Source organism: Enhydra lutris, unplaced genomic scaffold, assembly GCF_002288905.1.
Source record: "Enhydra lutris kenyoni isolate GAN:26980312 unplaced genomic scaffold, ASM228890v2 scaffoldscaffold6, whole genome shotgun sequence".
Classification (NCBI taxonomy): domain Eukaryota; kingdom Metazoa; phylum Chordata; class Mammalia; order Carnivora; family Mustelidae; genus Enhydra; species Enhydra lutris.
The window spans coordinates 23,499,647-23,522,238 of NW_019154090.1; the positions used below are offsets into that span (position 1 = coordinate 23,499,647).

General features: G+C 39.7%; 1 protein-coding gene and 1 pseudogene across 1 annotated transcript in view; one reads left to right on the plus strand and one right to left on the minus strand.

The window, feature by feature from the left end:
* LOC111141651 (transient receptor potential cation channel subfamily C member 4 associated protein) overlaps positions 1-22,592 on the plus strand; it is a 70,679-nt gene that overhangs the window by 14,312 nt on the left and 33,775 nt on the right. The window contains exons 2-7 of the mRNA XM_022494370.1: positions 270-398; positions 3,192-3,308; positions 9,924-9,981; positions 12,324-12,379; positions 14,727-14,855; positions 20,836-21,043. Coding sequence (XP_022350078.1) covers positions 270-398; positions 3,192-3,308; positions 9,924-9,981; positions 12,324-12,379; positions 14,727-14,855; positions 20,836-21,043 — 697 coding nt within the window. The remainder of the gene's footprint in view (positions 1-269; positions 399-3,191; positions 3,309-9,923; positions 9,982-12,323; positions 12,380-14,726; positions 14,856-20,835; positions 21,044-22,592) is intronic.
* On the minus strand, positions 10,792-11,453 carry LOC111141460 (annotated as a pseudogene).

The following is a 22,592-nucleotide window of genomic DNA, read 5'->3' on the forward strand; positions in this document are numbered from 1 at the left end:
ACGTGTGTGTTTGGAGCCCGAAGTGTGCACTGGGAAAGAGATGAAGCTAGAGAGGAGGGTCGGTAATAGGATGCAAAGGCTGCTGTGTCGCAAGGCGAGGAGCTGGACTTTTCACTTGTAGGCTGTTGGGGAGCTTTTGAAGGTTTCTAGAAAGAGACCTTTGAATTATTTCTCCTGAGTATGTTTAGGAGGCAGCTGCATGCCTTTGCCACGCATGCTAGTCGTTCTGTCCTCATCAGCGAAATGTTCCTTTTTCTTTTGCTTCACAGTTCACAGAGACGTTTTTGGCAGAGAGAGACAAACAGTCCAAATGGAGTGGGATTCCTCAGCTGCTCCTGAAGCTGTATGCAACCAGCCACCTCCACAGTGACTTCATTGAGTGCCAAAACATCCTCAAGGTAACTGTTAGGGGCCTTGGAAAGGCTGCATTCAAAGCCTCCAGCTGACGCAGATGTCTGTTTTTCTCTCCTTCAGTCTGCTTTTTATTTTTTTTTAAAGATTTTATTTGTTTATTTGACAGACAAAGATCACAAGTAGGCGAGAGGCAGGCAGAGAGAGAGGAAGGGAAGCAGGCTCCCTGCTGAGCAGAGCCTGATGCAGGGCTTGATCCCAGGACCCTGGGATCATGACCTGAGCTGAAGGCAGAGGCTTTAACCCACTGAGCCACCCAGGCGCCCCCTTCAGTCTGCTTTTAAAAATAGCCTGTTTTTATTGTTTAAGCTGTAGAAAATTTGGAAAGTTCAGAAAAATTACAAAGAAGAAAATAAAAATCAACTATAATCCCACTACCCAGAGATAATCACCATTAAGTTCCCTGTGTCTGCCCTCCTGGGCTTTATTCACACTTGTTTTGTGGCAGTGCTTGCTTAATTTGGGAGGCCGACCCTATGTCCTGGGATTGGGATGACCTTCTTTTTGAGAAGGATTTTTAAAACTCCCATACTGCTAAAGGTTCAGGGAAGTGACTTTGTGGTTGTTGATCCATTATGACCAACATAAGAAGATGAAGGAACTGGGATTGATGGTTGGGAGAGGGATGGAAGAGTACAGAGAGATGCTAAGGCACTTGTTCTCAAACTTGAGTGTGCATCAGAATCACCTGGAAGGCCCATGTGCTTACCCGGAGTTTATGGTTCACTAGGTCTCGAGTTACTGTATCCAAACTTTAGTGTCAGGGGTGGGTCCAAATTTGAATTTAGGTGACCAATACTAGTTGCAGTTAAAACTCATGCGAGTTACAGTTGATTGTAATGAAACTTGATATAATGTTCTTTGGAAGTAAAGTTTTGATTATCATGTAAGTCATTCTAAAATACAGTAGGCGGCAAATGAGCTTTGCCTTTAAGAAGAGATGTTTTGTCTGTACAACTTTTCTGTAAATTTAAAATCATTTCCAAATAAGTTTATTTAATTAAAAAAAGGTGTTTTGTATTCTTGATATTATAGTCTGAATGGGACAGAAATAGTTACAGTGTTTTACACTTTGAAAACTCTGTGCAAAGAATTTTACATTACACTTGATTCCTGCAAAATCTCTGAGATACGGGGTAGAAGGAAGAGAGAAATTAAGGTTTGCGAGTACTTGCTGTGCAGTCACTATTTCTTTCTTCATCCAACACATGCTTCTTTGAAGCCTCTGTAGCAGGCTTATTTAATTCTTATGGTAACTCTATGACACAGGTGGTCTACTTACTTGTTTTAGTCCAGAATACTTCTGATTGTGAATGACAGTAGCCCACTCAGACTAGCAAAAAAGATCCTTTATTGTCTCACAAACTGGAGAGCACATGTGTGAATTCAGGGGCTAAACAGGGTTAAGCTATCCTTTTCTTACCTTGACATCTGCGTGTGGTCTTATCTTGCTCCGTGTGATCACAGTGCTAGGGGGACATTTCTACAACTTGGGCCAGCCACCGAGGTGAGGGAATGAGAGACTGTTGGCGAGGCCTGGTCACCTGCTCCTGGGTCTCACACTGAGGTGCTTGGTGGCAGCCCCAACAGAACTCTATGGAAAGTGGGGAGGGGCCTTTCCCCCAAGGAATTGGGGCTTTTACTTGAAGAAGAGAAAATGAGATAGTGGGCAGGCAAACCCAGATGTCTTCTATAATTCCCCTTTTCAGTTGAAAGAACAGCCTCAGCAGTAACCAACCCATCCAAAGCCTGTGGCTATCACATGATAAGCCCAGAACTGTCTTCCTCCTAAGACCAGCTTGAACTGTACCGTGTTGCCAGCAGGAATCACATCCTAGTTTCATAGTTGAGAAAAATGAGACCTGGGGAAAGTGGTTCAGTCTCTCGGAAGTGGTTCAGTCACTAATTACGTGAGCCTGGGCAACTTTGTGATTTTGCTTTCCCATATAATATGGGTAAAACTATATTCACATCATTGAATTATTTTAAGGATTAGATGGGCTGAAGTATCAAAGCCTGGTGCCCAACATAAAACCGGTTGTCTGTAAGAGTTCTGCTTTTTCCTGGTATGTGGTGCCTGGACCAGCAGCATCAGGAGCCCTTGTCAGGCTGTTGTAAATGCACATTCTCAGGCCCACTCCATGCCTACTGAATCGAAACTCTGCCCATGGGACTCAGCAGGAGGGATTTTAACAAGTCCTTCCAAGTGATTCTGATGTTCACCACTGTGTGAGAACTACTGCCCTCGACCATTGTGTTCCTTTTTCCCTCAAGATCCCTGAAGAGAGAGCGTAAGAGTAGGGTCCTGGGTTCTTCCCACCCAGGGGTGGGGTGTTGTTTCACCCCAAATAGTTACTTTTTCTTCTCTAAGTGCAAACTCTGGAACCAGACTTCCGACATTTAAATCCTGGCCCTGTCACTTAGCAGCTGTGTGACCTTGACAACTTCTTTGTATCTCAGTTTGCTTATCTATAAAATTGGGGTGATAAATTATTGTTATCTTGTAGGTTTGTGAGGATTAAAAGGGGTCAGGCATGAAGTACTTAGAACCATACCTGGTACATAATCATTAAGCACGTGAACTATTGTTACTACTTAAATGTTGATCATCATATTAGCTTTTCTCTAAGATTATTATCTTTTTCTGTTGTTGTCGCTGGGGGCTATCTTTGGGCTCATGGGCATTCAGGTTGTGACTAAAATGCAAACTGTTGTTTTGGTGTGTGGTTCCTCTTGGATACTAAAACTGAAAGTCTCTCTGTATACTTTTTTTAAATTAGGAAATTTCTCCTCTTCTCTCCATGGAGGCTATGGCATTTGTTACTGAAGAGAGGAAACTTACCCAAGAAACCACTTATCCAAATACTTATATTTTCGACCTGTTTGGAGGTGTTGATGTAAGTAGTTATTCATTACTACTACTGCTTAATGGCTTGAGTATTTAATTCTTAAAATGGGAGAAGTGAGACATTGTGGAATTTACAGCAAACAGTTCAGAATTTTAATCTTTAGAAGTTCAGGGGCACTCACCTCTGTTGAAGCACCATAGCTTTTACGTGAGAAGAATTGATTTATTTGAGTTGATAATATTTCCGCCTTTTTTTTTTTTAAGGCACAAGTGAAAGGTATGTCTCCTCTCCCCCATCCCTCCTCAGAGGCAGCTGTGATTTCTAGTTTTTCTGTGTTCCTCCAGAGATGTTCTGTGGTAATGTGTGTGTGTATAAATAACCCCACTATTCTCACCTTAGGTTTATTTTCTCCCCACACAGAGGTGGCATAACCCGTATACAGATAGCGCTGCTCTGTACCTTGCTTTTTTCATGTAATTCTCTAGCTTGGGGATAGATTCAGTATATGTAAATCTGCCTCATTATTTTAAATAGCTTTATAGTATTCCCTGGTATAATTGTACCATAATTTATTTTCCCCAGGCCCCAACTGATAGGCATGTAGAGTTTTCTCACACCTTTGTTTTTACAACAAAGTTGCAGTAAAGGCTTTTATACATGGGAGTATATACATATGGGACTAAAATATATGTGTGCTTTATTGTTTATAAACTCATTAATTATATACCTAAGAGGTTTTATCAGCTTACATCCCCAGTAACAAAGTGTAAGAGTGTCTGTTGCTCCACACCATCACCAACACAGTGTATATGTGTGTGTCTTTATAGACTGTGTTATTGAAGTCTGGCTGGTATAAAAGTACACCAGTGATTATCACAAAGTAACTTCACCTTTGTCACTGCCACCCAAATCATGAAATGGAACATTATTGGCTCCCAGTAGCCTCCTTTACCTAATGGTACATTTTAAGTAAATTTTAAGTATTAATTAAGTAGATAAGAGAAAAATGGTATTTCTTTAGTTTCTTAAAAAGGTTTATTGAGATATAGGTCACATATCATACAGTTTACCCATTTAAAGTGTGCAATTCAGTGGTTTTTGGTAAATTCATTGATATGTGCAACCACCAGCACAGTCAATTTTAGGATATTTTTATCACCCCAGGAAAAACTCCTTATGTTTTAGCTATCACTCCCCTACACACCCTTATCATAGGCAACTTTTACTCTGTTTTCCCTCTCTATAGATATCCCTGTTCTGGACATTTCATCTGAATGGAATCATGTAATATGTGGTCTTCTGTTACTGACTTCTTTTACTTAGCTTAATGTTTTTGAGTTCATCCATGTTGTAGCATGTATCAGTACTTTATTCCTTTTTATGGCTGAAGAATATTCCATTGAATGGATATACCACATTTTGTATATGTTTGTCAGTGATGGACTTTTGGGCTTCCACCTTTTAGCTGTTGAGAATAATGCTGCTCTGAATGTCCACAATAGCCAAACTATGGAAAGAACCTAGATGTCCATCAACAGATGAATGAATAAAGAAGATGTGGTGTATATATATATATACAATGGAATACTATGCAGCCATCAAAAGAAATGAAATCCTGCCATTTGCAGTGACGTGGATGGAACTAGAGGGTATTATGCTGAGTGAAATAAGTCAATCAGAGAAAGACAATTATTATATGATCTCCCTGATATGAGGAATTTGAGGCAGGGTGGGGCATGGTGGGAGTAGGGAAGGAAAAAATGAAACAGGATGGGATTGTGAGGGAGACAAACCATAAGAGACTTTTAATCTCACAGAACAAACTGAGGATTGTTGGTGGTGGGAGGGGAGGGATAGGGTGGCTGGGTTATGGACACTGGGGAGGGTATATGCAATGGTGAGTGCTGTGAAATGTGTAAGCCTGATGATTCACAGACCTGTACCCCTGGGGCAAATAATACATCATATGTTAATAAAAATAATTAAAAAAAATAATACTGCTCTTAACTTTGTGTCCCCCTTGGTATGCACCAAGGACACATTTTTTTTATTAATTTGGGGTGTATACCTGTAAGTGGGTTTGCTGGGTCATATGGTAACTCTTAAGTTTAATCTTTTGAGGACTCTTTAGACTGTTTTCCAAAGCACCTGCACTCTTTTACATGCCCACCTATGGTGTATGCAGGTTCTTATTTTTCCACATCCTTGTCAACATCTGTTGTTACCTGTGTTTTGGTTATAGCCATCCTCGCGAGTGTGTATCTCACTGTGCTTTTGATACGGGTTGTCTGAATGGCTAATGGTGCTGGGCATCTTTTTATGTGCCCACAGGTCATCTGTAGGTCTTCCTTGGAACATAGGAATGTATTTTTTTTTTTTTTAAGATTTATTTCTTTATTTCAGAGAGGGTTCACACTTCGTGGTGGGGGAGGGGCAGAGGGAGAGACTCTTCAAGCAGACTCCCTGCTGAGCGCAGAGCCTGACAAGGAGCTTGATTTCACAACCCTGAGATCATGACCTGAGCCAAAATCAGAGTCGGCCACTTAATTGAACCACCTAGGCACCCCTCCTTTTCCCATTTTTTAACTGGGTTGTCTTATGCATTCTAAGAGTACCTTATATATTCTCTTCATAGTTCTTAAAATTTGCATTCTTCTGTCAGTGGGATTGAATATCTTTGTGTGTGTTTATAAGTAGTTCCTTTTCTGCCAATTACCTCTTTGTAGCTTTTGCATCCTTTTCTATTTGATTATCGGGTCTTTCTTTTCCTGATTTTCTGTCTTAGTTCTTTGGGCTGCCATAAAAGACCATCACAGACTGGGTAACTGATAAGCAACAGAAATCTATTTCTTATAGTTCGGGAGGCTGGGAATTCCATGGTCAAGACACTGGCAGATTTGGTTTCTGGTGAAGGCCGTCTTCCAGGTTGCAGACTGCCAGCCTCTCCCTGTGTCCTCTTATAGTGGAAGGGGCTAGGGAATCTCTCAGGAGCCTCTTTTAGAAGGGCATAATCCCATTTATGAGGGCTCTGCCCTCCGAACCTAATCAGCTTCAAAAGGCCCCACAGCTTAATGCTGCCACATTTGGCATTAGGATTTAACATGAATTTTGGGAGGACACAGAGGTTTAGACTGTAGCACTTTGTGATTACTCAGTTTTTAAAGGTCCTTTGTTATATGTGCTGTATTTTTTTTCCAAGTTGGAGAAATGAATTTTGACTTTGTTTATGGTACTTTTAAATGTAGGTAGGGGGCCTTACTTTTTAGGTTATCAGATTGCTCAGTCTTTCCTTTTATGGCTTCAGAGCTTTGTTTCTTGCTTTTCCTGCTGTTGGATTATAAGCTGTGTCTCCTTTCTTGGTAATATTTTAAAGTTGTTATCATATATGTTTAAATTTTTGTACCATGTAATGAGTGAGGGACTGGGATCCTACTCCTCCAATCCCCCATATCTGTCCTTATTCCCAGGGTGTTACGGTTATTTTCTTATCTTGATCTGGCTGGTGACTGTACAGGAATGATGTTTACTTTGTATAAACTGGAGCTGTATATTTATGGTTTATACTTTATTGTCTCCGTTTGTTATATTGCAATTTATTTATTTATTTAAAGATTTTATTTATTTATTTGACAGACAGAGATCACAAGTAGGCAGAGAGGCAGGTGGAGAGAGAGGGGAAAGCAGGCTCCCTGCTGAGCAGAGAGCCCTATGCGGGGCTCGATCCCAGGACCCTGAGATCATGACCTGAGCCGAAGGCAGAGGCTTAACGCACTGAGCCACCCAGGCACCGTTATATTGCAATTTAAAAATGGTTTCCTTAAAGATGCCATTTGCCATGAAAGTAAAGATCATTGCATATTTGCAGCCATAGCATCAACCTTCGCCTTCATTCCCTAATTGTTGCTCTTCATTGCCTCTCCTTATTAGCTCTAGTGGTCTCGCAGCATGGCCTTAATGGCCAGCATGAGGGGCCCTTCACCTCTGAATTGTTCATCAAGGAATTTATTTAATAGAAACCAGTAGATTTATGGGAGGAAAAAAGAATAACGTGGGTTTCTAGCCAGCTATCCGTTGTCAGTGACAATGTGGTTTTCTCTTGCAGGTGCCGGTCATGGACACTTTGCATCCAAGTTTCTTGATTTTGTTTGGTTTTGGTCTGCTTTGGAGAAGATTAGCTTCTCCAGGAATTTCAGTCTGTTCATAAATATGAGCTTTTGCTTAGGACCTTTTGCTCTTCACTTACCTTAACTTGGATGCATTTGTTCTTGTTGAACTCCCTTGTCATCTTGCTCTTGGAAGTATTTTTGAGACTGAGCTCTTTATTTCTTCCTCTGCCAGTCACTAGCCAGGTAACCCTCTCTTCAGTATGCTGCCCAAAGCTCAGCTGAATTGGAATAATTGGGAGTTCTGCTGGGTAGACCACTCCTTTGTCAACCCTGACGTGACAGTGAAAACTGTATCCTAGACTTTGCATCCTAGATGCGTCAGGGTCAGGTAGGTAATTACTGGAGCATGGAGGCCCAAGTCAGCTGACCTGTGTAAATTAAATGCCTGCAGGGACTGTGGAGAAGTCCAGAGTGTGACCCCTTTTATGGGGAAGTGACTCTTTCATGCCCATTGATTGCTGTTGCCCTGGAGCACGTGGGAAAATCTAGATTCTTTTGCAAAATCTCCCAGCTTTTCAGTAGGTGTGGGTCAAATAAAATGTCTGTGGGCCAGGTATAATCCATAGCTTGACATCCAAGAACTTTTAATTTATTCATTGACTTGGTTTATCTTCCATGTGGAGTGAATTTATATTCTGTGCAGTTGAGCATCTTACACCTTTGGATAATTGTGGGAGGTGAGGCATCTCTTTTGAAAACTGTGTAATATGGCTTAGTCCTTAAAGATCATTACCCATTTTTGCCTTGTTTACATTTCTGTAAATCTCTCATGAAGATGTAAGTCAGAATGTGATGAAGCTCTGTATACGAAGATGCTTAGTGTAGCTTCATGTATAGTAGTTAAACGTGTCCATCAGAAGGAAGGTAATTTTTGTTCTCTGTAAGGTCAGTGGTTATATAGTTGATTTTCTATTATTTTCCAGTCTTTACTAAATTAGTTTTTTTTTTTAAGATTTATTTATTTATTTATTTGACAAAGAGAGAGATCACAAGTAGGCAGAGAGGTAGACAGAGAGAGAGAGGGAAGCAGGCTCCCCGCTGAGCAGAGAGCCTGATGCGGGCCTGATCCCAGGACCCTGAGATCATGACCTGAGTCGAAGGCAGAGGCTTAACCCACTGACCCACCCAGGTGCCCTACTAAATTAGTTTTTACTCTAATTCTGTTTTTTTTCCTTTTTTCTGCTTGCTTTGGGTTTGTACCTCTTTATCCAGTGTCTCAATGTAGAAGGTTAGGTTACTGGTTTGAGATAATTCTTTTTTGTTTTTTTAAGTATAGGCACTTAAAATTATAAATTTCCCTCGAAACACTGCTTTAGCTGTATCATAAGTTTAACTGTATTCTTTTATCTCAAAATATTTTCCAATTTTCCTTGTGATTTCTTCTTCAACTCATTGATAAATTAGGATTTGTTTTTTAGTTATCCACATTGGTGAATTTCCTTCTGTTATTTTTAATTTCATTTCCTTGTGCTCAGAGAATATGCTTTGATAAGTTCAATGCCTCTTAATTTATAAGGCTTGTTTTATGGTGTAATATGTGATTTATCCTGGAAAATATTCCATGTGTGCTTGAGTTGAATGTATATTCTGTTGCTAGGCAAAATGCCCTATAGGTGTCTGTTAGAGTTTGTTGGTTAATAATGTTCGAGTCTTCCTGTTTCTTTGGTGATGCTTAGTTGTCTGTCCATTATTAAAGGTGGAATATTGAAGTGTCTGTTATTTTTGAATTGTCTGTACTTTGCTTCTGTCGGCTTTTGCTTCATGTATTGTGAGGCTTTGTTGTTAGGTGCATGTATTTATAATTGTTCTATCTTCCTGATGGATTGACCCTTTTCTCATAATAAACTGTCCTTTGTCTCAGTCGAATGGGTTTTTAAATGCATGCTTATTGTAAAGAGTTTAAGCAAAAATTATGTGTTGTATTAAAAGTATGTAAAATGAATGCATAATATCCCCATCCTCTGTAGAAATCTGTATTAACGTTTATAGGTGTATCTTTTGAGATTCTGTTTTTATTAACTTATGTCTGTAAAAGAATGTAAATGTTCTTAAAGCAAAAGAGGAATCCTAGTGATAACGTTCTATAGCTTTTAAAAAATTAAAACTGCATTGGATCCCAGAGATTATCTAGTCCAACGTGCTTATTTTTTTAAATATCTCATTATCTCAACTGAGGCCATGGAGGGATATTGACTTGCCCAAGTTGACATGGGGACTAGGTGGCTGAACTGTGACTGAGGTTTCCTGACCCTTGGTACAGTGCTCATTCCCACGAGCCTCACTGCCTTGTGTCTGTGTTGGGAACCAGAGGGTCTTTTAGTGCTGCGACAGGTATTTGGGTCATCATTTGTCATGGCAAAGATTGTTTTATAAGTTGTGCTTGGAGTTTATTTTGAACATTTTACCCAATTTTCTTTTCTTTCTTTGTTTCCTTTTTTTCTTTCTTTCTTTCTTCCTTTCTTCTTCTTCTTCTTCTTCTTTTTTTTTAAATATATAGCTCCTTGTAGAAATTCTTATGAGGCCTACGATCTCTATCCGGGGACAGAAACTGAAAAGTAAGTATACTTGTGAGCCACTGGTCCTCCTTCCCAGCTTGCTGATTGTGATGTGGTTCCAGAGACTTCTCTTCTTCCTATTCCTAGCTCAGCAGTGAGGGTCTGCCTTCCAGCATGTGCTCTCCACCCCCGACCTAAGAGCTCTCTTTCTTCATTTTGTACTAGGTAGAAATACAGATCTGGGGCTATAAAAGAAAAAGTGTGAAAGCCACTGGGCTAAATGAATTGCATCGTTGTAGTTTCTAATTGTCATGGGCCCAGCTTTTGTGTTTTCTCTGGAAAGTCTTATTTCTCCTATCTAGTTTATTGAGGGAGTAACGAATAACCTGGTAAGATATTTGTTTGTTTTGTTTTAAAAAGTATATCTATTTTTTTTGTCGTAAGGGTGATACATGCTCTTGGTAAGAAAATTTAGTCGTTACCGGAAATGGTAAAGGTTAGAAAGTCAGTGTTTTGGCAGCACATTATTTCTTAAGCTGGGCGATGGGTCTGTGGGTATTCTGTTATTCCTTTTTGTAACTTATACATGTTACAAATACTATTTTTAGGTATTCAGTATTTAATTAAGAAAAAAAAGTAAGAGCGCTCTGGCATAAGCCAGAGGTCACAGAGATACATACATACATACATACTTACCACATGCCAGAAATCACTTTTAACACTTGATGAATGCCCTTCTACAAACATCATACATTTTTTTTTTAATTGAAGTATTTTTATTTTATATACAATGAGGTAGCATTAAGGTAGGTATCCTGGATATCTGCAGGTAAGGTAGGTATTTTGGCTGACCCATTCAAAGAAGTTCACTTAATCCAACTTAATGAAGCCTGTATCCTTTGTGTACTGACAGAAACACTGGTGGCCCATATTGAGGCTGTATATCCTGATCAGACTCTACCAGTTTGAGCATAGGCGGCAAGAAGGAGAACCCTGGGCAAACTTCCTAGCATGGCTCCTGGAGAGCTGCTGGGACCCATCTTGCTCTCTTGGATGTAATGAGGCAAAAGGAAAAGTACATATTTTTTTTTTTTTTTTATTTAAAAAAATCCCCCCCGTTAACCAGAACATCTTATGTAAGGCCTCATTTTTATGTGCTGCAGTGGTTAAGAAGGTTCATATTCATCTTTGATGTCTCAGCTTTGTACTCTATCTAAATTGGTTCTTCGTGTTCTCTGTCTAAGCTGATAGCAAGTTGCATCTTGTAATTACTTGTTGGTGTATTTGTTCTCCCTTTCTCCTACTAGGTTTAGAGACTCTCCCCCACCCCCAACCACTGTGGATTCTTTATCATCTGTAGAGTAGGTGCTGAATAAATAATTGATGAGTGAGTGAATCGCAATTCCCTTTGAAAATGAAAGGTCTAGAAATGCAGAGATGAACTGATCTGATATTCCATCCTGCTCTGAAGTCATGAGATAAACAAAAAAGCCCCCACAGATTGAAAGGTAGTGATAAGGGATACGGGACATCTGCACTGTCTTCAGATTTTATCAGATAACCCTTCCGGTCAAGCTAGCTTGGCAGGGCTACCCGTTGACATCTCAGAGGGAGACCTAACATTTCAGAGTTTGTGGCAGCATAGGAATGAATGAAAGTAGTTCTTAAAAGTAATGCTGAGCAAAAACACTTTATTGATGGTTCATACTCAGTTTTATCCTCTCCAGGCTCAGGTGTCATAAAAATGTTTCCTTTTTGTCGTATTCCTCTGTTCTTGCTCACGGAGAAGTAGCTAGTTCTCTGTTGGAGTTAGTAGGTCAGGTATTAAAAGACATTTCCCCAACAGAAATAACAAAGCAAAACAAAAACACACTTGTGAGTCTTTAGTAAAAATAATACCCTTGTTTGCTGCTAGGACAACCTTCAGTGGAAATTATAACATGCAATCAGGAAGCTTATACTTTGGATTCTAGCAGTTCTGCTTTTGAAATGTATCTTGAGGAACCAATGCAACACAGGCATAGAAAGGCTACATAAATAGATTGCTTTTAGTCTATTTAAATAGCAAAAATCCCCCCAAAACCCTGGATATCTTCTAAGCAAACTACAAAGGGAACATGGCTATTAAGAGATGATACACAGGTTGAAAGTATGAAGACCATGGAGCTTAAGTAGAAAACAGCTACTGCATCAAACCAAAAATCAGTATACAAATTGGTTTGTAGGTTCTGATGGGCATCACGAAAATCTTTGGTAAGCAAGGACTGTAAAGAGGTATGCTAAAAGGAAAAGAAGCATCTTGAAGGGGATTGTGAGGAACAGTTCTTAGGTTGAAAAATTTAATTCTATTATGCCATCTTTTCAGTAAGAAAAATAACCAGTTATCCTCCCTTCACTTTCAGTAAGTGATGAAATGTCCAAGGACTGTTTGAGCATCCTGTATAATACGTGTGTCTGTGTAAGTACACCTGCCCTTGGGGGCCCAGTTATGTTCCTACCGCATCTGCAGTGCTTGAGAAGGGAAAGTTCAAGGGGCGGGGGTGGACGTGAAAGCTGTCCTCAGACATGCGGGGATCGGACTGACTTATATGGGCCTGAGGACCAGGACCAGCAGGTGGAAGTTGTGGGGAGGCAGAATTTTATAGAAATTCAGAATCAGGGCTCCTGTAGCAGATAGCAATCTCCTTTAGCCCTGGAGGTGTCCAAGCAGATACTGAACAATCATTTATCATTTATCATTTATAGATACACTGGAAGAGTGTATGTCACTCTTTAAGGTTCTTTATTTTATCAATCTTTAAGATTCCTTTATTTTATTTTTTTTTTAAGATTTTTTTTTTAAGATTTTTCTTTTTTTATTCAACAGAGATCACAAGTAGGCAGAGAGAGAGGGGGAAGCAGGCTCCCCACTGTGCAGAGAGCCTGATGCGAGGCTCGATCCCAGGACCCTGAGATCATGACCTGAGCCGAAGGCAGAGGTTTAACCCACTGAGCCACTCAGGCAACCCTAAGATTCCTTTTAATTCCATTATTTCTGTTCCTTCATTTTCCTTGTTAGAAAGCAAAAGCCCCACCAGCGTAGTAAGTAGGAGACTCTGTTCGATTGACCCCTAAAAAGGAAAGAATAGTGAATAAAACAGCAATTTGGTAGAAAGGAGAAAACCTGGCACTTAGTGCTAGAACTGGATTTGGAGTTCTGGCGCCTGGCTCAGTGATTATTAATTTACCTCCCTGAGCTTTAGTTTCTCATAGGGGAGAGTGCAGTCAGTAATCTTACTAGTATCGTAGGCTTGTTGTGAAGACTAAGTGAGATGTGAAAGCACTTTGTAAAGCAACATACAAGTGCTAGTGTTTGTAAGACACAGTACCTATCTTTTAGGAACTTACGTGGTCACCGGTGAACTTACGTGGTCACCGGTACGCAGTGAATCATAATACACACCAGAATGAAACAAAGGCTCCTATAGAAGCGAAACTTACATGTTATGAAAATACAATGGAACATTTAATTCCATTTCATTTCTTGCCTCATTCAGAAGGAGATGTCAGGCGTTCTTGTAGTGATATGTAAAATCTACCAAGATCATGAATCATATATTTAGAAGTAGGTAAGAAAGAAGAGTATAGAACAAGTTGAGGGTATAACATGTATGCAGGAATTGGGCTGCCCAAAAAATCTTCTGTCGTCTGGATGGGGCACACATTTTGGTTTAAGCTTTTTATCAACCAACATAAATAGGGAAGTAAGTTTCAACACTTACACAGTTCAGCATCTGTAATAGTCCCATGCAACAGAAGTACAGAGTGAGCCACTTAGATTATTATAAATTTCCTTATAGCCACATTTTTTTTAGAAAGGAAGAAAAGAAGTGGGAAGAAATAGGTGAGATTAATTTTAATAATATATTTTATTTAGCATAGTATATCAAGATTATTCCAACATGTAAATAATGTAATTATTAATGGGATATTTACCTCCTTTTTCGTGCTAAGCTTTCAAAATCCAGTGTGTTTTTTATACCTTGAGCACATCTCAGTTCAGACTAGCCATGTTTCAGGTGCTCAGTAGCTATGTGTCTGTAGTGGACAGATAGGCGCAGACCGATAAGATAACAGTAAACTAACTAGTTGTTCAGCTAACACACAACTACTCTTGCAGCTAAGGTCAGTAAGAACTTGTCCTTAATTTAAAAAATATGTGTATGATGTAATGACTCCATCATTGGCAACTTCCCTATAGTCATTAGTTTTATGAGGCTGTTTGTTATTAATGACACTTAATAATAGTCCCGCAAAACACAGTTCATGAAAGAAAGAAAGAAAAGGAAACAAAAATGTGAAGAACATAGAATGATATGGTCTAACTCTGCTGATGTGGCTTAATTTCAGGGATTAGGCAGAAACCAAGAAATGTCTGACAGTGCCTGCTTTGGGGTGGAAACTTGTGCAAATTGTTGCTGACCTGGAGTAAGCGTGTCCTGCCTTACATTCCAAATTTAAAATATACCGCTGGCCAAATAAAACCTGGCCTACTGGATGCTTGTTTGTAGCTCCTCGTTTGGTTACTAGGCAGATACTAGGTCAAGACCCTAGGATGGACCTACCATGAAAAAACCTCTCCCCCCAAAACGCATTTGCACACAGTGTTTTGTATATAGTTTTAGTGATTTAAGGCCTCTGCCGAGAATTCCAGATTTAGGTTGGAATTGCTTTTCTGGTTTCTAGAAGGAGGATACCTTGTTTTTCCTGTTTTATTTTGTGATTATAACCTATTTTGCCATTTCTCTCCTTTTCCCTCGTGATAGACGGAAGGAGTTACAAAGCGTTTGGCAGAAAAGAATGACTTTGTGATCTTCCTGTTTACACTGATGACAAGTAAGAAAACATTCTTACAAACAGCAACCCTCATTGAAGATATTTTGGGGGTTAAAAAGGTAAGCTATGTTTTCTAGCAGGTGGGTGACCAGACGGGGGAGGGTGTGTCAGACAATTGGATTCTCAAACCTGAATGATGTACAGAGCTCTTTTAAAGGAAATTCTTCCATATTCCTAATATATTTAATATATATTTATTCATGTTATATTTATATAATATAGGTAATATATATTATATAATATAATATAGATAATAAGAATATATTTAACTTTTTTTTACTTAAATATGTTCAAGTACAAACCTAGGTCATACTCCTTTTGGTGGTTTTTAAATGACAATAAAACATAAATCAGTATATAAATTGAAATCGATCTAATGATAAGACTCAAAAGTTCAGATTGACTTTGTTTTTAATATGACGGCTAATGCCACTTTGTCAAAATCAAATTGCCCCTCATTAATTATTATGTTGCAGGATCTTTGTAGCATACTTACACTGCTGTATGCTATGTAATGACTCCATTTTCCTACCATTTTTCTTTATTTGAATGCTGTGAAACCTTCATTCATTAGATGGTGATGTTTGACTTTTATTTATTAAGTCCACTTCTGTTTATTCTCATTAGTCTTCAACAGTTAAAATTTAATTCATATCAGCATAGAGGACACAGATGTGAGCACTGACATCCTGCCACTTGGTCATAAGATGGACATTCAAAAGATCCAGAATATGCTTTAAAAAAAAACACGCACACACAAAGGAGCACCTGGTTGGCTCAGTCGATGGAGCATAGGACTCTTGATCTCAGGGTTGTGAGTTTAAGCCCCACGTTGGGTGAAGATCAGTCTTTGTTCCATGCCTCCATGTTGGTTGCAGGCTGGCATATTTCTTCCTCTTACAACTGAGGAGGCAGGAGCAGCCTCTTAGAATTGCTATTGCAGGGAAAAGGCTACCCACATGCATTGTGGTTACCCCAGCTTTCATTTCTGTCTTTCTGCTGCATTTTCCCCGGGCCCTGCTTGTCATGCACAGGCGGAAGATGCACAAGTGGCCCATTGTCTGTAGGAACACACTGGAGATGTGTGCAGGTCCCAGACAGACCCTTTGTACCCTTTGATAAAAAGGCTTTGTTATTTTTCCAATGACTGTATGCTCCAGCCAGTGTGTGAAAGAGGGCTTCCAGGGCGGAAACACCAAACTCCCTGGCAGTCTGAGCATGGGAGTCTGGGATTGCTCCTTTCTGACTTCTCCCACTTGTCCCTTGTGCCCTGACATGCTCATTTTTTGTGTGTTACCAAAAACAGTGATGAGTTCTGCTAGGCATGGTTACCTTGGTCCAGTTTGAAAGGGGGATAGACACCATAAAGAAAATGGGAACCCAAGCCACAAACTGGGAAATGGTATACGTAACCCATGTAACAAACAAAGGATTGGTATTCAGAATTTATCAAGAGGTCTTACAAATCACCAAGAAAAAGACAAATTGCCTGGTAAAGAAAAGGGAGTGGGGGGGTGGGCAATGATAGTAACAAACATTTCACAGAAGAGAAACAATCCATAAAAAGAGTATGTTTAACTTCATCGATGATCAGGGAAATGCAAATAAAGACCACAGTGAGAGAGAGAGAGAGAGAGAGAGAGCGAGCAAATGTTGGTGAAAATGTGTATCATCAGCCTTTCTTTCCTTCTTTGGCTTTTTTTTTTTTTTAAAGTAGGCTCCATGCTAAGCATGGGGTCCCAACATGGGGCTTGAACTCACAATCCTGAAATCAAAGCCTGAGCTGAGATCAAGAGTCGGATGCCTAACTAACTGAGCTACCCAGGCACCCCAAGAATGTGTATCATTGCAATCACTTATGTACTGCTGATACCTTTTTGTTTCTGCAGAATCTATTCATCTTTCTTTGTTTTCTGGTTGAATATGTGCATTCCCTGTGACCCAGCACCTAGGGAAGCACTACCTTGAGGGCTGAGACTTCATTCTTGTGCCTGGGTCACCTATAGTCTATGTCCAGGCATGCTTGTGGATAAACTCAATCCCAGAACAGTAGTTCTCAGAAGTGAAAACACTACATCAAAGCCAAGAGGTTGTGAAATCAATTCATTCATTGAGTCTACCAGCTAAAAAAGAAAAGATTCAAGTGTGTCATGTAAGGGTATTATTTAAGTTTTTGTTACATAGTTATGTATGTTTTATTGGGTTGTGATGGAAATTTTTTCTTCTTCTTGGACATTGTCAGAATGGTTTAGAAGCCACCGCTCCAGAAAAACTCCTGCACATGTCCATCAGGAAATGCATAAGAATGTTTATAGTATTGTTTCCGAGTTAAAAACTGAAGCCAAATCCATGATCCATCAACAGGAGAATGGATAAATTTTCTCTTTTCACACAATGAATATTATAGAGTTGCGGAAGTGAATAAGCTGTTGCTATAAGCAGCAACATAGCTAAATCGTAGAAATAGATCGAAGTCAGTTGCAGAAGACCGTAGTATCTTTTTATTTTTATTTTTTTTTTAGAGAGAGTGTGTGCAGGGGAGGGACACAGGGAGAGAGAGGGAATCTTAAGCAGGCTCCAAGCTCAGCACGGAGGTACCACTGTAGGGCTTGATCTCATCACCCTGAGATCATGACCTGAGCGGAAACCAAGAGCTGGATGTTTACTTGACTGAGCCACCCAGGTGCCCCTAGTCTATCATTCTTATAAAGCTCTGAAATAAGCAAACTCAACTCATACATATAAACTATTTTTTTTAACAGCAAAACGAAAGTAATTCAGGATTGTGGTTACCTCTGGCAGAGAGTGTGGAAGATGTGATAGGAAAGATATACACAGCTGTTCACTTGGTTATGCCTCATAACATATGTTGTATGTATCAGATATTAAAATATGACACAGGAAGTAGGCTTGGAGGGCAGTGGAACCTGGTTTGTGACCCATACACTAAGTTAGGGTTAGAGGAACAGGACTGAAAGTTATAGTTTCCTCTCATAACAGTCGCTAACTTTTGGGGCGCCTGGGTGACTCAGTTGTTGAGTGTCTGCCTTCGGCTCAGGTCGTGGTCCCGGGGTCCTGGAATCGAGCCCCACGTCGGGCTCCCTGCTCAGAGGGAAGCCTGCTTCTCCCTGTCCCACTCCCCCTTCTTGTGTTCACCCTCTCGCTGTGTTTCTCTCTGTCAAATGAATAAAATCTTAAAAAAAAAATCGCTAACTTTTGTGTACTGGGGGAAGGAGAAGGCAAAGGTCGAAGCAGCTGTTCCCAAATAGCCCCTCAGCAAACTCCTGTTCTTCATTACCAGAGTTAGGAGCGGAGGTCCTGGGGGCTTCTGGGAATCGTTCACTTGTTCAGTTCACATTTGCTGAGACCCTTGCTACCAAGTCTTATGTGCTGAGGCTCTGGAAAGAAAGTAAGACACACAACTCCCTCAATGTAGTATGAGTTTGTTTGAAAATGGAGGAACAGGTATCACAAGATCCTGTGACATGTGCAGTGATAGAGAAGTACCCAGTCTAGTGGAAGTGAATTAGTGAGATGAAGGGTAGTAGCTATAATCTGAGGATATAAGGATGTTTCAGAAGAAGAGAAGCTCATCTAATGCACATTTGCAGATTTTTTTTTAAGATTTTATTTATTTATTTGACAGAGAGAGAGATCACAAGTAGGCAGAGAGGCAGGCAGAGAGAGAGAGGGGGGAAGCAGGCTCCCTGCTGAGCAGAGAGCGTAATGCGGGGCTCGATCCCTGGACCCTGGGATCATGACCTGAGCCAAAGGCAGAGGATTAACCCACTGAGCCACCCAGGTGTCCCACATTTGCAGATTTTAAAGAAGAAAAAAAAAAGAATGTAGCCAAATAAAAAGCATTTCATGAAATTCAATAGTCATTTATGATAAAAGCTAAGAATAAAAGGAAAGCTCATTAGTTTGACATAGGATATCAAAACTTAAAGTAGACATTAAACTTCATGTTAAAACTTTGGAAATATTCCTGTTAAAGTAAAAAAAGACAAGAACGCCTGCTGTCACTTACTCTAGGTAATTGGTTACATGTGCACATACACAGGGAGACACCTATAGGAATGGTCATTGCAACAGTGTTTAATAGTGAAAAATTACAGTCCACCTAAACATACATCCATATATATGGATGTATGTTTAAATACATGGTGGGGTAAATCAGTGAAAAAATGAATAAATTAGAGCTACTTCTGTCAGAGTAGTTAAATCCCACTGTTGAGGCATGTCTGACTGGCTCAGTCAGTAGGATGTGTGACCCTTGATCTCGGGGTCCTGAGTTCAAGCCCCACATTGGGCCTAGAGCCTACTTAAAAATAAATAAGTGTTAAAAAAGAAGTACTAACTTTTTCTTACCTGAAGTGACCTAAATTTAAAAAAAATTCCAGTGTTGACAAAAAGTAAGGTATAATGTAGCATTCACACTGCATATAGAACACTATCATATGTTTTTTAATTTTTTGGTTTATTTTTTACTGGAGTATAATTGACATGCAATATTATATTGGTTTCAGGTCTACAGCATAGTGATTCAGTGATTTTATACATGAAGCCATGCTGACCATCATGTCACCATACATTGTTATTACAGTGTTATTGACTGTATTCTCCATGCTGTACTTTTCATCCCCACGACTTATTTATTTTATAACTGGAAGTTTGTACCTCTTAATCCCCTTGACCTATTTTGCCCATTCCTCCCAATCCCCTCCCTTCTGACAACCACCAGTTCTCTGTATTTGAGTCTTTATCTGTTTTGTTCATTTGTTTTGTAGATTCCATATATGAGTGAAATCATAGAGTATTTGCCTTTTCTCTGACTTATTTTGCTTAGCATTATACTCTAGATCCATCCACGTCCTTGCAAGTGGGAAGATCTCATTCTTTATGGCTGCATAATATTCCATCAGATATGTATACCATGTCTTCTTTATCCATTCATCTATGGATGAACACTTGGTTCTTCTATACTTGGTTATTGTAAATAATGCTGCAGTAAACGTAGGGGGTGCATATGTCTTTTCCAATTATCATTTTTGTTTTCTTGGGGTTAATACCCAGTAATGGAATTACTAGATCATATGATATTTCTACTTTTAATTTTTTGAGGAACCTCCAGCTGTTTGCACAGAGGGAGCACCAGTTTACATTTGTACCAGTGGTGCATGAGGGCTCCTTTTTTCCACATCCTCTCTGACACTTCTCATTTCCTGCCTTTTTAATATTAGCCATTGTGACAGGCGTGAGGTTTTGATTTGTATTTCCCTGATGATCAGTGATGCTGAACATCTTTTCATGGGTCTGTTGGCCTCCTGGATGTCTTTGGAAAAGAGTTCATTCAGGTCCTTTGCCCATTTTTAATCAGATTATTTTTGGTGTTGAATTGTGTGAGTTCTTTATATTTTGGTGATTAGCCCCTCATTAGATGTATCATTAGCAAATATCTTCTCCCATTTAGTAGGTTGCCTTTTTGTTTTGTTGGTGGTTTCCTTTGCTTTAATACCATATATTTTTATGGAAATATAAGAACATTTATGGAAATAATAAACAGTTCAAAATAATGGTTACCTCCGGTGGGAGAGATGGGAATACAACTGGGTAGGAGTACATAGGGGCCTTCAGTTATATTTGAAATATTGTATTTCTTAGAAAGAAAATGTCTGTAGCAGGAATGGCAATTTGTGAGTGAGTGATAAAATTTGTGTGGTAGGCATTTCTTCTCTTTCCTTTTTTAAATAGGCAAAATGAGTCACATGAACAAAGAGAAATGAGAATAGTGGTGCTCCAAAGGGTTTAATCCTCAGACCAGTCCTATGAAGCATGTCAGTCCCATTTGACAGTTGAGCAAATACTCAGAGAGGTTCCATAACTTACCTACATTTGCACAACTGCAGTTTGCAGGGCCAGGATTTGGACCTAAGTGGTTTAGCTACCAGGTCCCATTTTTAGGGGTTTGCAGAAGAGGGACGCATCCAGCCTCGAATGAACTGAGCATGGGGATTGTTTTGTTTGTGTCTCCTGTAGGAAATGATCCGACTAGATGAAGTCCCCAATCTGAGTTCTTTAGTATCCAATTTTGATCAGCAGCAGCTTGCTAATTTCTGCCGGATTCTGGCTGTCACCATTTCAGAGATGGATACAGGGAATGATGACAAGCACACACTACTTGCCAAAAATGCTCAGCAGAAGAAGAGCTTGAGCTTGGGGCCTTCTGCAGCTGAAATCAACCAAGGTAAGGTCTCTAAGTTTTCAGAGTTTTGAGACTATGGCTCTGAGACCCCTTCATAAATTATCTACTCTTTCAGTATCTCTAGGGTGATTCATGTAAAGGCTCCAAGGTCCACTTAGAGTATGTACATTTTGTGTGGGCGTGTATCTCTTCGTTATTTTAGGGAGCCGCAAGAGTCCGTAACTTTTATCCGATTTTTGAATTGATTCAGAATCTCAGAAAAAGTTAAGAACCAGGGGCACCTGGGTGGCTCAGTTGGTAAGCATCAGACTCTTGATTTCAGCTCAGGTCATGATCTTAGGGTCATGAGTGATCTCATGTCATGTCTCAAGCCCCATGTCAGGCTCTGTATTGGGCATGGAGCCTGCTTAAGATTCTTTCTCTCCCTCTCCCCACACTCTCTCTCTTTAAAAGTTAAGAACCATTGTTTATCAGAATTACAAATACACTTACCTTTTGATCACTAAGCCTCTTCTGGGTCTTTATCTTACAGATATATAGGATATGTATATTCAGGGTCATTCATTGCAACATTATAGTAACAAAAAGACCAGAAACAAGAGGCCACTTAATTTCTAGAATATTTATGTAATGGGAAATTGTTAAGAAAAAAGAATGAAGAAGATCTCTGTGTATTGATACAGGAAAATATCTTCAAGATGTATTACTGTTAAAAAGGAAAATGCAGAGCTGTGTGTATAGTATGATACTTTGTGTGGTAAAGCAGAGATGGGGGGGATATGATCAGATGTATTTGTTTGCTCATATATAGTATGCATTAACTGAAAGCGTGCATAAGAAACTGAAAATGGTTACCTATTGGGGGTGGCTAGAAGAGAAGTAGATGACAACAGCAGAAGTAGGACTTTTTTTTTTTTAAGATTTGTGTGTGTGTGAGAGAGAGAGAGAGAGAGAGCATGTACTCATGCATGATTGGGGGTGGGGCAGAGGGAGAGCTCAATCCCAGGACCCTGGGATCATGACCTGAGCCAAAGGCAGAAGCTTAACCATCTGAGCCACCCAAGCGCCCCGGAAGTAGGACTTCTTAATGTATTTGTTTATATATTTGATTTTAGAACCATGTGAGTATGTTAGTTAGTTCCCTACTTACTGTTTTTTTGGTAGCAAGATAACTTTTTTCTATTTCTATGCTGGTCTAAGCATATTTGGGGGAAATTTGGCATATATCTATTTTGGTTGTAAGAGCATAGATGGTCCATATTTGAACTATAATATTTATGTGTCTTAAAACCTAGTTCTTAAACATCAACAGACTGCAGTAACATATAGCCGTGTGCCTCAGGGTTAACTGAATAACCGAGGTGAAATAATAAAAACTTAGCATTAAAAAGCAGCAGTAGAGAGCCATGATCGTCCTGTGGCAGCCCTGATGATGCTTTGAAAACAATACTTTGTTTCTGAAATCTGGGTGACTGGATGTGTGCATTCCCAGGCCCGGCTCTGCACACTTGCTAAGTGCCGCACAGCAGCCTCGCTTCTGACTACTGAATGTGAGTCCTCCCTTAACTCTGAGTGTTGGAGTTACGAGCAC